The sequence below is a fragment of the Taudactylus pleione genome, unplaced genomic scaffold (genome assembly GCF_031769625.1).
Source record: "Taudactylus pleione unplaced genomic scaffold, aTauple2 ptg001222l, whole genome shotgun sequence".
In the NCBI taxonomy this organism is placed as follows: domain Eukaryota; kingdom Metazoa; phylum Chordata; class Amphibia; order Anura; family Myobatrachidae; genus Taudactylus; species Taudactylus pleione.
This window is the reverse complement of record NW_028285622.1, coordinates 561,492-575,451: the sequence shown is the minus strand read 5'-3', so window position 1 is coordinate 575,451 and position 13,960 is coordinate 561,492. Positions and strand designations below refer to the sequence as shown.

Below are 13,960 nucleotides of genomic sequence, written 5' to 3'. Positions count from 1 at the left end.
CGTCCTGTGGACAGTTCGACGCTGCCGCTCTGAAGAGTCCAAAGTAAAAATAAAAAAAAAAAACTCTGTACTTAGAAAATATAAAGCTTAGGGGCTGCTAATCAGCTCCCCACTGCACTAAACGGTGACCCGACTCCGGTCGGGCACCAACTTAAACTGAGGTGCCTCTGGCTGGGGGTGGGGTTATAGGGAGAGTGGACCCAAGTGCATCCTGGGAGCTAAAAGCTTTAACTGCGTGGTGCCCGGATTTGGTTCCCAACCTATACCCCAAGGTCAACCCTGTGGACCCCCTATGGACCCTGAAGTAGAAAACACAATAACACACAGCGCTCCATGTAACACAATAACACACAGAGCTGACCCGTCTGAGGTAGAACGCTTTATTTCTGAAATATAATCCTCTGTACGACTGTATACAATCAGCTTCCATAGTAACCCTGTTGCAATGCATTGAGGCAAAGCGGTCATTTACCCCTCGGGGCAGAAATCTGCACACTGCTCTAGACGGGGCAGAATTTGGGATTTGTTCCTTAGTAATAGAATATACAAAAAAAAAAAATGGAGAAAAATTTGTATAATAAAAAAAAATATAAAAAACTGCAACACCCAAGATATTAATGTCCTCTGTATATAAATCTATACAATATATTCCATTCTATACATAGAATCAGACCCTGTATGCTTGTGAGATGAGGTGTGCAATAGTCTTGTAATACACAACATAAGGCTGCAGATTGTTACTTCCTCAACATTAATACTATAATATATGTACATAAAGTGACTGGTAGAAAAATATTGAGGTATGTATAAGAGCTCTGACGCCGGATGGCAGCAAGGTACCCAGCCAATGCCAACAGGCCTATGTGGCATGTACAGTCCAGTGCGCTGGCCTCGGAGCTGGTGATATCCAGCGCCCTCTGCAGTTAGAGTCCGGTCATGTACAGTCCAGTACGCTGGCCTCGGAGCTGGTGATATCCAGCGCCCTCTGCAGGAAGAGTCCGGTCAGTGCATGGATCAGATGGTGTCCGGTGCAGGAATGGTAGGGGGAGAGTTGCTTTCACAGCCCGTCAAGTGTCATGTTCTTCAGAGCACACAGCTGCGGAGGTGGTAACGGCGTGTGGGCGGATCAGCCATACCTGCGGCACACAGAGACGGGATAAGGAACAGCCCGATTACCATGTGCCGGATTGGTCACACGAATACTATACCAGATGCAGTGTGTTACTTCTCTACGGGCCCTGTACTACAACACGGGGGGCGATTCCACCACTGAGTATATAGGAAAGGCAGAGATACCCACAGCCGCCATGTAATGTCCCCCTAAAACATTGTGAGCCCCAGCCATTACTGCGTTACACGAAGACCAGGCCGGCAGCGCACGTCACTGAGCCACCCCCCTTTCCCAGACATCACTCAACTGGTGTGACCGGGAGCGCGTGGAGCAGTGTGAGGGCGGCGGGAACCATGGATAGGGTCCTCACAGTATGTCAGTCTCAGTATTGGGAGTAATTATCCTGTAATAAATGAACTGATCGGTTACCAGCCACGGTATTTACATTTACTATCGTGGCCGGTGGCAGAAGTGGTACAAGTCAGTAATTACATGGCCGGTGGCGGAAGTGGTACAAGTCAGTAATTACGTGGCCGGTGGCGGAAGTGGTACAAGTCAGTAATTACGTGGCCGATGGCGGAAGTGGTACAAGTCAGTAATTACTTGGCCGGTGGCGGAAGTGGTACAAGTCAGAAAACTACGTGGCCGGAGGCGGAAGTTGTACAAGTCAGTAATTACGTGGCCGGTGGCAGAAGTGGTACAAGTCAGTAATAACGTGGCCGGAGGCGGAAGTGGTACAAGTCAGTAATTACGTGGCCGCTGGCAGAAGTGGTACAAGTCAGTAATTACGTGGCCGCTGGCGGAAGTGGTACAAGTCAGTAATTACGTGGCCGATGGCGGAAGTGGTACAAGTCAGTAATTACTTGGCCGGTAGCGGAAGTGGTACAAGTCAGTAATTACGTGGCCGGAGGCGGAAGTTGTACAAGTCAGTAATTACGTGGCCGGTGGCAGAAGTGGTACAAGTCAGTAATAACGTGGCCGGAGGCGGAAGTGGTACAAGTCAGTAATTACTTGGCCGGTGGCGGAAGTTGTACAAGTCAGTAATTACGTGGCCGGTGGCAGAAGTGGTACAAGTCAGTAATAACGTGGCTGGAGGCGGAAGTGGTACAAGTCAGTAATTACGTGGCCGGTGTCCATAGGGGACACTGAGTACGCTGGGTGCGTCTTTTTCACTGTGCGTTTTACATCTGTACGCTTAACAAGACTGCGTTTAGTATTTAGTACAATATGCGAATGAGCCTGTATACGTAGTGCGACAATGCAGTGGCTGCGGCTATTCTTCAGCCGAGATCCGTTGTTCTTTATCTGCGACTTTGTACGTGTATAAATCAAGAGATATGGTAAGAACTTACCTTTGTTATCTCTGTTTCTACGAAGTCCATAGGGTCCACAGGGTTGACCTTGGGGTATAGCTGGATCTGGATCCACGGGCACCACGCAGTTAAAGCTTTCACTGCTCCCAGGATGCACTTGGGTCCGTCCTCCTCTATACCCCGCCCCCGGCCACAGGCACCTCAGTTGGTAAGCAGCCAAGGCCGGAGGAGGAGACGAAACAGAGAGAAGGAAGACTGGAACACACAAGAAACCATACTAACAGAAATGGGAGACGGAAAACCGGTGACCAGCCACACAGCCCATTTGAAGCCAGGTTTGTCAGGGCGGGCGCCCTGTGGACCCTATGGACTTCGTAGAAACCGAGATAACAAAGGTAAGTTCTTACCATATCTCTTGTTTTCTACTTCAGGGTCCATTTAGGGTCCACAGGGTTGACCTTGGGGATGTCCAAAAGCAGTTCAACTAAGGGCGGGGACGCTCCTGAGCAGAAAGGAGAATCCTGCGCCCGAAGGAGGCATCCTGAGAGGCAAAGGTGTCAAACGCATAAAACCACAAAAATGTCTGAATGGAAGACCAAGTGGCTGCCTTGCACAGCTGAACAGCGGAGGCACAACGTCTAGCAGCCCAAGAAGGACCCACAGACCGAGTGGAATGAGCCTTAACAGAGGCCGGAACAGGTAAACGTTCCTGTATATAAACCTCCCTAATAACAGAACAAAGTCAACGTTTGTTTGTTGGCAGGCCAACCCCTCTTATGAAAACCAAAGAGGACAAACAAGGAATCGGACTTTCTAACCGAAGCAGTCCGATCAACATAAATTCGTAGAGCACGGACAACGTCCAATGAAGCCTCACCAGCTGAAAGATCAGGTGACTAAAAAGCTGGCACCACCAGTTCCTGATTAATGTGGAACTTAGAGACAACTTTAGGCAAAAACTCAGGACGAGTGCGAAGCACTGCTCTGTCCTGGTGAAAAATTAAGAAGGGGGGACTACAGGAAAGCGCCCCCAACTCAGATACTCTCCTGGCCGAAGCAATTGCCAGGAGAAACACAGTTTTTAGTGTTAACCACTTGAGGTCAATAGACTCAAGAGGTTCAAAAGGAGGTCCCTGCAGGACCCGAAGAACCACCGCCAAGTCCCATGGAGCCACAAAGGGAGGTTGAATCCGAAGCACACCTTGGAAAAAGGTGTGAACATCAGGCAAGGTAGCGATCCGTCGTTGGAACCAAACCAACAGAGCCGACACATGAACCTTCAGGGAAGCAAGACGTAAGCCCAGATCAAGACCGGACTGTAGAAATGCCAAAATCCTAGAAACCCTGAACACCTGATCAAAGTTTCTGGACTCACACCACTGAAAGTGTGCCACACCCTGTGACAACGAGCCTGTCACTGCCCCCCAACCCCGGAGACTGGCATCTGTCGTGAGCAGAACCCAGTCCGGGATCCAAAAGGGGCGGCCCTGGATGAGATGAGCTGACTGAAGCCACCACGCCAGAGACCGGCGCACTTCCGGGGACAACACCAGCATCTGGGATCGGATCCGGTGAGGTAACCCGTTCCATTCCGATAAAATCTGCCCCTGCAGGGGCCTGGAATGGAACTGGGCAAATTCCACCATGTCGAATGCCGACACCATGGACCCCAGGACTCTCATTGCCGAATGGACTGACACCCTGCCACCGCTCAGGCAACTGTGTATCCTCAGTTGTAGGGAGGACACCTTTTCCGGAGTCAAGAAAATCCTTTGTTGACAAGAATCCAGAAGTGCTCCCAGATGGACCATCCGTTGAGATGGGACCAGAGAGGACTTCTTCCAATTTATCAATCACCCTTGAGCTTGAAGACAAGCAATGGTCAGGTGGAGATGTCGAAGAAGCACCTCCGGGGAGCTCGCCAGCAGCAGAAGATCGTCTAGGTACGGCAACAGTCATATACCCTGACCCCGAAGGTGGGCAGCCATAACTGCCATCACCTTGGTGAACACCCTCGGAGCCGTGGAAAGGCCGAAAGGCAACGCCCGAAATTGGTAGTGATGGTTCAGGATAGCAAACCTCAGATACCGCTGATGTGCCGGAGCTATGGGCACATGGAGATAGGCGTCCTGGATATTGAGGGAGACCATATAATCCCCGGGTTCCATCGCCAGAATGATGGAACGTAACGTTTCCATCCTGAACCTGGGAACTCTGAGGTATCTGTTCAGAGACTTCAAATTCAGGATAGGGCGATGAGAACCATTGGGTTTCTGCACCAGAAACAGAGTAGAATAGTACCCCGTTCCGCATTGAGACTGCGGAACGGGAACAATGACCCCTGCTTGTAGCAAGGATTCTATAGATACCTGAATCTGGCCAGCTTTGGTCTTGTCCAGAGAAGGACTCGTGCAGAAAAACTGGTGGGGCGGCCTGAACCGAAAAGACAGGGCGTACCCCTGAGAGACTACTTCTCGATCCCAGGCATCCGTGGTGGTATTGTGCCAACACTGGGCGAATTGGAGAAGTCGGCCTCCCTCTCTGGGGTCCCCCAGAGAGAGGCCCGTCCCATCAGGCAGCAGGCTTATCCTCCAGCTTGGAAGAAGGGCGCCGAGCACTCCATGCCTGCTTTTTGGGCTTGGGTGCGGCCTTGGTCGCCGTATGTCTCGGGAAGGACTGGCCCTTGGCCTTACCCTGAACCCGAAAGGACCGAAAGGCAGAGCTCCTCACTTTAGCCGACGCAGAGGCCGAAGGGAGGAAAGCCGACTTGGACTTAGCCAAAGTATCCACTATTTTGTCCAAATCCGGACCAAATAGTAAATCACCATTAAAAGGCAAGGCCTCCAGACCCTTTTTTGAATCTGCATCAGCCCTCCAGGACCTCAACCACAGGGAGCGCCGAGCAGACACCGCTGCCGCCGACACCCTAGAAGTGAGCAGGCTGGCATCCAAAGCCGCTTCCCCGATATAGGAAGCTGCATCTCGCATCTGTCCCACTAACGCTCTCTGGATATCCGGAGCCTCATCAGGAAAGGTATCCTCCAAGGCATTGGCCCAGGCCTCAATGGACGGACGAGCCACCGTCCCGGAAAGAGAATAAATGGACTTTAAACAAGTCTCCACCTTCCTGTCCGTGGGATCCTTCAAAGAGGAGATAGACGGCAATGGCAGCGTAGCGCTTTTGATCAAGCGGGTAACGTGGGAATCCACCGCCGGCGGAGTCTCCCATTTCCTGTAATGAGCTTCAGGAAAAGGATAGTTCGCCGCCAACCTCTTCTGTGGATGGAACCTCTTACTGGGTAATTGCCAGGCCGCCGCCGCCGCCATATGATCCGTTAATTGATCAGACAGGGGGAACACAGTTGAAGTCACCTCTTGGCCTTCTTAAAATTAGGAAACTTCGACCTAGGAGCCGGCGCATCATCCTCAACATGTCGGATAGCCCGCACCGCCCTAACTAAGGCTGGAACATTAATGGAGGACTTAGCTTCCACCTCCTGCCCCATGGCATCAGAGTCAGAGTCCTCATGGATTTCTCTATCATCTGAGGACACTGCCGAGTCCGACAACTGTGCAGCTAGTGAACTCACAACCGGACGTTTAGACGCCCTTGGTGGCACATCACTTTGCAACATCGACTGAAACGCCGAGGATGAAGCCGCCAGACTCTATACGGAGCTGGAGAGAACATCCACCCAAGGCGGAGGAGCCGTCGGAGCAAAACTCTGCAAAGGCACTACAGACTGACGCTTCACTGGTGGAGACTGCACATACACAGGCAGTCCCGAGTAAGGACCCACAGTCTGGGCCCCGGGGGGAGACTGCAATATTTGCGGAATACCCGGGGAATGGGGGATGGTGGCCTGGGGTAACACCCTAGAAGGGACTGACGGGACCGATAACCGGTCCGCAATAGACGCCAGCACCTGTGAAAACATCGCCCAAGGAGGGTCCTGTGACACAGGGGGGTTGGAGGGGCCCGGTACCAGCTGGCACCGCCCGCACAGACCATCCTGAGATAAGTCCTCCCCATCAACTCCAGCAGCACAGCGTCTGCAGGAAAATAACACAGGAGCCACAGAGCGCTCAGTCTCCTCATCAGACATGATACCGTAAATACACAAGAAATACGTATCACCAGAGGAATTACGGTTTTAACACCCGCGCACTCACCAGTATGCGACACAACAGCCCAGATATGGTACTGTGTAGCACACAACAGTATGTGACTGACCCCACAAATACGTGATTTATATAAGTGAGGGTATCAGAAAAACGCCCCTTCCCCCACACACCTGCGGGCCGTAGGAGAAGGAAAGGGATAGCTATAAGCTGACAGTAAGGAGAATAAGTCACAGACAGGCAGCACTAGCAATAGTCACATACAATGCAGAAAAGTTAGTACTCACTGCACCTTCCGCTACAATCAACCTCCCAGATTCAGTGTCTGGGAAGGCTATAGCGCTGTGTACACTGTCCTTTAGCAGGGGAGAGGTACACAGGGGGACCGCTCCACTTGATACCGCCTGAGAGATCTGCGATGCCTGCCAGTGAAGATGGCCGCCGGAGACCTCAGAGGAGGAGTGGCCGAGAGATAAGAGCAGCTCAGCGACGCCAGACTGCTTGTTGAAAGGCGCGCTGAGCTGAGGGGAGGAGCCGCTAGACAGGGAAGGCTGCCTCCCCTGGCTAGCAATTAACCCCCGGGTTGCCGGTCCCGCTACCAGCCTGTTACCCTGGTGGTCTAGCGGACACGCGGGGTATTCCTCTATAGAGGGGGAGCCCGCCGCCGCCGCTAGCGCCTCCGGTCTGTCCCCAGAGACCGGAGGCTTCTGACTGCATATAAAGTATCCGCGGGCCGCCGCACGCGGCGACCCGCGGCTTACCTGATCCCCGTCGCATCCGGCAGCAGTCAAGGGAGTCCCCAGAGCCCAGCTAGTACAGGCTCTGGGGTCCCGCCGCGATCCCCAGAGCTGTACTGGCGTCGCGGCGCCAGCGGGGAGAAGGAGCGGCAGCGTGGACGTCCTAAAGGACAGTCTGATGCTGCCGCTCTAAAAGTGTAAAAAAAGTAGAAAAAAATAAAAAAAATTCTCTTTTAAAATAAAGCTTAGGGGCTGCTCCTGCAGCCCCACTGCGACAGGGTGACCCGACTCCGGCCGGGCACCAACTAAAACTGAGGTGCCTGTGGTTCGGGGGCGGGGTATAGAGGAGGACGGACCCAAGTGCATCCTGGGAGCAGTGAAAGCTTTAACTGCGTGGTGCCCGTGGATCCAGATCCAGCTATACCCCAAGGTCAACCCTGTGGACCCCCTATGGACCCTGAAGTAGAAAACTCCCGTCCACTTAAGTCACGTCCCGGCATCTCTGGTACAGATTGATCAGTGTTTCATTGCGTCTGCGGTGCGACTTAGAGGCTAATAAATAAAGACGCTACACTGCTTAGCACGTCTCACTTGCGACAGGGATCTCGCGCTGCATGGTGTAATGAGACTCGGTGTACAGCCGTGGTCAAAGGTTATGAGAATGACACAAGTATTGGTTATCACAAAGTCTGCTGCTTCAGTGTTATTAGACCTTCGTGTCAGATGTTACTATGGTATACTGAGGTAACATTACATTAGTGTCAGATGTTACTATGGTATACTGAGGTAACATTACATTAGTGTCAGATGTTACTATGGTATACTGAGGTAACATTACAGCATTACATAAGTGTCAGATGTTACTATGGTATACTGAGGTAACATTACAGCATGACATAAGTGTCAGATGTTACTATGGTATACTGAGGTCACATTACATAAGTGTCAGATGTTACTATGGTATACTGAGGTAACATTACATAAGTGTCAGATGTTACTATGGTATACTGAGGTAACATTACAGCATGACATAAGTGTCAGATGTTACTATGGTATACTGAGGTAACATTACAGCATGACATAAGTGTCAGATGTTACTATGGTATACTGAGGTAACATTACAGCATGACATAAGTGTCAGATGTTACTATGGTATACTGAGGTAACATTACAGCATGACATAAGTGTCAGATGTTACTATGGTATACTGAGGTAACATTACAGCATGACATAAGTGTCAGTTGTTACTATGGTATACTGAGGTAACATTACAGCATGACATAAGTGTCAGTTGTTACTATGGTATACTGAGGTAACATTACAGCATGACATAAGTGTCAGATGTTACTATGGTATACTGAGGTAACATTACAGCATGACATAAGTGTCAGATGTTACTATGGTATACTGAGGTAACATTACAGCATGACATAAGTGTCAGATGTTACTATTATATACTGAGGTAGCATTACAGCATGACATAATGGTACCTCAGTATACCATAGTAACATCTGACAAATAGGTATTAAAACACTGAAGCAGCAGACTTTGTGAAAACCAATACTTGTGTCATTCTCATAACTTTTGGCCACGGCTCTATGATGACAAATTTGTAGCTTTCACATATTACATTTAAACTTCCTGTTTATGCAATAAATTGAGATTAACAAATTACCACCGAAATGTTTTTTATAATCCCATCAGTATATGGGATGAGCACCTACCTCGCCCAGGTCCCTCCATTCCTGTCCGCTGTCCCCGGACCTCTCCTTACCATATCACAGGAGTATAGGATGATGTCATGTGTAACCCACCCAGTATGGCCGTCCTGCTGATGCTGTGCAGAGATCAGCGCCCCCTGTGGGTAACAAATTGTACAGCATGACAGGAAGCCATAAAACAATTCACATTTTATAGCCCTCGTAAACAGGATATTTCTGAAAGACTGGACATATGTTCTCCTGCACTTCCACAGTAGCTGATGGGTGGACATTTTACAGCATTCAATCATCATCAGGCAGCCACTGAGTCCATCGCCAGCCATCCACCCAGACAGCCACTGTCTCCATTGCCATCCATTCACCCAGACACGGGCAGCCACTGGCTCCATCGCCAACCATCCACCCAGACACAGGCAGCCATTGGCTCCATCGCCAGCCATCCTCCCAGACAGCCACTGTCTCCATCGCCAGCCATCAACGCAGCCACTGGCTCCATCACCAGCCATCCAGACACAGGCAGCCACTGGCTCCATTGCCAGCCATCTACCCAGACACAGGCAGCCACTGGCTCCATCGCCAGCCATCCACCCAGACACAGGCAGCCACTGGCTCCATCGCCAGCCATCCACCCAGACACAGGCAGCCACTGGCTCCATCGCCAGCCATCCACCCAGACACAGGCAGCCACTGCCTCCATCGCCAGCCATCCACCCAGACAGCCACTGTCTCCATTGCCATCCATTCACCCAGACACAGGCAGCCACTGGCTCCATCGCCAGCCATCCACCCAGACACAGGCAGTCACTGGGTCCATCGCCAGCCATCCACCCAGACAGCCACTGTCTCCATTGCCAGCCATCCACCCAGACACAGGCAGCCACTGGCTCCATCGCCAGCCATCCACCCAGACACAGGCAGCCACTGCCTCCATCGCCAGCCATCCACCCAGACAGCCACTGTCTCCATTGCCATCCATTCACCCAGACACAGGCAGCCACTGGCTCCATCGCCAGCCATCCACCCAGACACAGGCAGCCACTGCCTCCATCGCCAGCCATCCACCCAGACAGCCACTGTCTCCATTGCCATCCATTCACCCAGACACAGGCAGCCATTGGCTCCATCGCCAGCCATCCACCCAGACAGCCACTGTCTCCATTGCCAGCCATCCACCCAGACACAGGCAGCCACTGTCTCCATTGCCAGCCATCCACCCAGACACAGGCAGCCACCGGCTCCATCGCCACCCAGACACAGGCAGCCACTGCCTCCATTGCCAGCCTTCCACCCAGACACAGGCAGCCACTGCCTCCATCGCCAGCCATCCACCCACGCAGCCAGTGTCTCCATCGCCAGCCATCAACGCAGCCACTGGCTCCATCACCAGCCATCCACCCAGTGACAGGCAGCCACTGGCTCCATTGCCAGCCATCCACCCAGACACAAGCAGCCACTGTCTCCATTGCCAGCCATCCACCCAGACACAGGCAGCCACTGCCTCCATCGCTAGCCATCCACCCAGACAGCCACTGTCTCCATTGCCATCCATTCACCCAGACACAGGCAGCCATTGGCTCCATCGCCAGCCATCCACCCAGAAAGCCACTATCTCCATTGCTAGCCATCCACCCAGACACAGGCAGCCATTGGCTGCATCGCCAGCCATCCACCCAGACACAGGCAGCCATTGGCTCCATCGCCAGCCATCCACCCACCCACCCAGACACATGCAGCTGCTGGCTCCATTGCCAGCCATCCAACCAGAGAGCCACTGTCTCCATCGCCAGCCATCAATGCAGCCACTGGCTCCATTACCAGCCATCCACCCAGACACAGGCAGCCGATGGCTCCATTGCCAGCCATCCACCCAGACAGCCACTGTCTCCATTGCCATACATTTACCCAGACACAGGCAGCCACTGGCTCCATTGCCAGCCATCCACCCAGACAGCCATTATCTCCATTGCCAGCCATCCACCCAGACACAGGCAGCCATTGGCTCCATCGCCAGCCATCCACCCAGACACAGGCAGCCATTGGCTCCATCGCCAGCCATCCACCCAGACACAGGCAGCTGCTGGCTCCATTGCCAGCCATCCACCCAGACACAGGCAGCTGCTGGCTCCATTGCCAGCCATCCACCCAGACACAGGCAGCTGCTGGCTCCATCGCCAGCCATCCACCCAGACACAGGCAGCTGCTGGCTCCATTGCCAGCCATCCAACCAGACAGCCACTGTCTCCATTGCCAGCCATCAATGCAGCCACTGGCTCCATCACCAGCCATCCACCCAGACACAGGCAGCCGATGGCTCCATTGCCAGCCATCCACCCAGACAGCCACTGTCTCCATTGCCATCCATTTACCCAGACACAGGCAGCCACTGGCTCCATCGCCAGCCATCCACCCAGACACAGGCAGCCATTGGCTGCATCGCCAGCCATCCACCCAGACAGCCACTGTCTCCATTGCCAGCCATTCACCCACACAGGCAGCCATTGGCTGCATCGCCAGCCATCCACCCACCCAGACACAGGCAGCTGCTGGCTCCATTGCCAGCCATCCACCCAGACACAGTCAGCTGCTGGCTCCATCGCCAGCCATCCACCCAGACACAGGCAGCCACTCTCTCCATCGCCAGCCATCCATCTAGGCACAAGCAGCCATCCACTGTCTCCATCACCAGCCATTCCCTGGCTCCATCCACCCAGACACAGGCATCCACTGACACCAGCTCCATCCCCAGCCTTCCGCTCATACACGACCTGTCATCCATCCGCTCATACACAACCTGCCATCCATCTGCTCCATCGCCAGCCATTATATCAAACACAACCAGTTAGCGGCTCCATTGCCAGCCATCCACCCATCTGTAACATTACACAGCTGCTCCCCCGCCCGAAAAAAGGACCTACCAGCAGCAGCTCTCCCGCCCCATCCAAGACCTATCAGGCAGCCACCGGCTGCACCACCACTAATGCACCAAGACACAACCAAATATATCCACCGCCCCATCCAAATATCAACAGGTAGCGCAACTCCCTCCTGATTGTAAGATTAGTGCAGACTTTGTGCCTGTAGGGCTACACCAATGTCTCTGGCACTCACCGGCTACCTGGACACTGTCGGTGACTGCTCCCATCTGGTCATCTGCAGTTGCTGTGGTCGAACCATCGGTAAGTGGGCGGCTGGTGTAAGACCCCTCAGTGTCCATAACCAGATTATTGTTTATATGAGCAAAACCTTCTCTCAGGTTCTCCGTGGCTGCGGCATAATATGGGGTTCCTGAGATTCCCCGCCACTCTACGATTCCATAAAATGCTTCCATGAGCCAAAAACCACGCACACCACTCCCTCTCCCCAATTCCTGGTCACTCTGGTTACGGCGGAATCTTCAAGTTTCTGTTGAGAAATAAAACAAGAAACCGGTGAGGCCACGTCCGGAAAAACATCCCACAGACTGTGAGACAATGCCGCGGCACGCTGGTGACACATCTCGGCGCAGTACCATGGGGCGACGTGCTTTTAAACCACCAGCTTCCGCTGCACTTCTGTGCACTGGCATTAGTAGTCGATGTAAATGTCGGTACTCCTTTCAGAAGCTTCTCCAGCCCACTCAGATGTTCATTGACCACAGGAACTCCTGCAGGGGTGACAACCACAGAGGGGGCATCATAACCGGTGAACGCTCAATGGAATAAACTGTCAGATTATCCAGTGATGATATAATTACCCCCTCTGATAGGACCAGAGGGTCCCGGATCCAGCACTTTGTTCACGCGGACACTCTGCGCCTGCGTTAGGTCGATGCAGGGTCTGTGCTTCTTGTCAGCGAGAGACCGCTTCTGTGGGCTGTCTGAAGAGAGAATCGCTGTATGAGAGAGAACATTAGAGATAGACCGGGATACTGAGGCTCTAAACTGGACAATGATCATGTTACTCACTTAGACCCATATATACTGGACACTGGCACAATTTTTGTTATTTAAGCTATTTACAAAACCATAATCATGTTAGTTATTTATATATATATTTTAATATATATGCACACACACAGTATATATATTAACGTGAACAGTTTTAAAGTGACATATTCACATCCAAATTGGGGGAAAGGTTTAGGAGTTCCAGCTGCTTAAAATATAGCCCCTGTCTATTTCAAGGGACCGAAAGTAATTGGACAGCGACTCAGACGCTGCCTCATGGACAGATTGGGCTGTTTCTTTATTTCTTTAGCAGTTCAGCAGGCACAAGGTCTGGAGCGGATCCAGAGTGTGACATTTGAAGCTGTAAACCCACAACACACGGTCAGTCAAAGGACCTCTCAAAGCCAGTGACACCAGATGTCCTTAGGCTGCAAATACAAGTAAAACCCATCATAGAGACAGTGGGAACCTCAGCAGAATCCTTTCCATGGTAAAGACAAACCCCTTCACAACATCCAGCCAAGTGCAGAACGCTCTCTAGGAGGTCGGCAAATCATTATCCAGGTCTACCATACAGAGACTTCACAAGAGCAAATACAGAGGGTTCCCCACAAGGTGCAAATCATTCATAAGCCTCAGGAATAGAGGCCAAAAACATCTAAAAAGTCAGGCCGGCTCTGGGACTGCATTCTATGGGCAGATGACACTAAGATCAACCTGTACCAGAGTGATGGGAAGGAGAGAGTATGGAGAAGGGTGGGAATGACATACCCCATTCTCTGTAACCCACGGCGGGGGCAGTGTGATGGCATGGGCATGCATGGTTTACAGCGGGTCACCAGTGATGATGTGACGGAAGCGGCCAGAATAAGATTCAGCCAAGTTCGGCAAAGTTGATATGACGGCGCGTCACAGTAAAGATGGGCAATGACCGAAAACATACAGAGAAAGCGATGGAGGAGTTTAGGGTAAAGAAGAGGAATATTCTGCAATGGCCGAGTCATGACCTGATGGAGGATGGATTTCACTT

The 13,960-nt window shown here is 52.2% G+C and overlaps 1 protein-coding gene across 11 annotated transcripts in view; it reads right to left on the bottom strand.

The window, feature by feature from the left end:
* Window positions 1-366: 366 nt before the first annotated feature.
* LOC148451010 (uncharacterized) overlaps window positions 367-13,960 on the bottom strand; it is a 130,604-nt gene continuing 117,010 nt past the window's right edge. For 7 of the 11 annotated variants that reach the window (XM_088462382.1, XM_088462384.1, XM_088462387.1 and 4 more), the window contains 5 exons: window positions 12,738-12,875; window positions 12,513-12,647; window positions 12,113-12,406; window positions 9,008-9,141; window positions 367-1,136 (listed from right to left, as the gene is read on the bottom strand). In XM_088462382.1, coding sequence (XP_088318508.1) covers window positions 12,399-12,406; window positions 12,513-12,647; window positions 12,738-12,875 — 281 coding nt within the window. In that variant the 3' untranslated portion in view covers window positions 367-1,136; window positions 9,008-9,141; window positions 12,113-12,398. Of the gene's footprint in view, window positions 1,137-9,007; window positions 9,142-12,112; window positions 12,407-12,512; window positions 12,648-12,737; window positions 12,876-13,960 lie in introns of those variants that run through there. The other 4 variants (XM_088462385.1, XM_088462392.1, XM_088462391.1 and 1 more) reach the window with 2 other exon arrangements.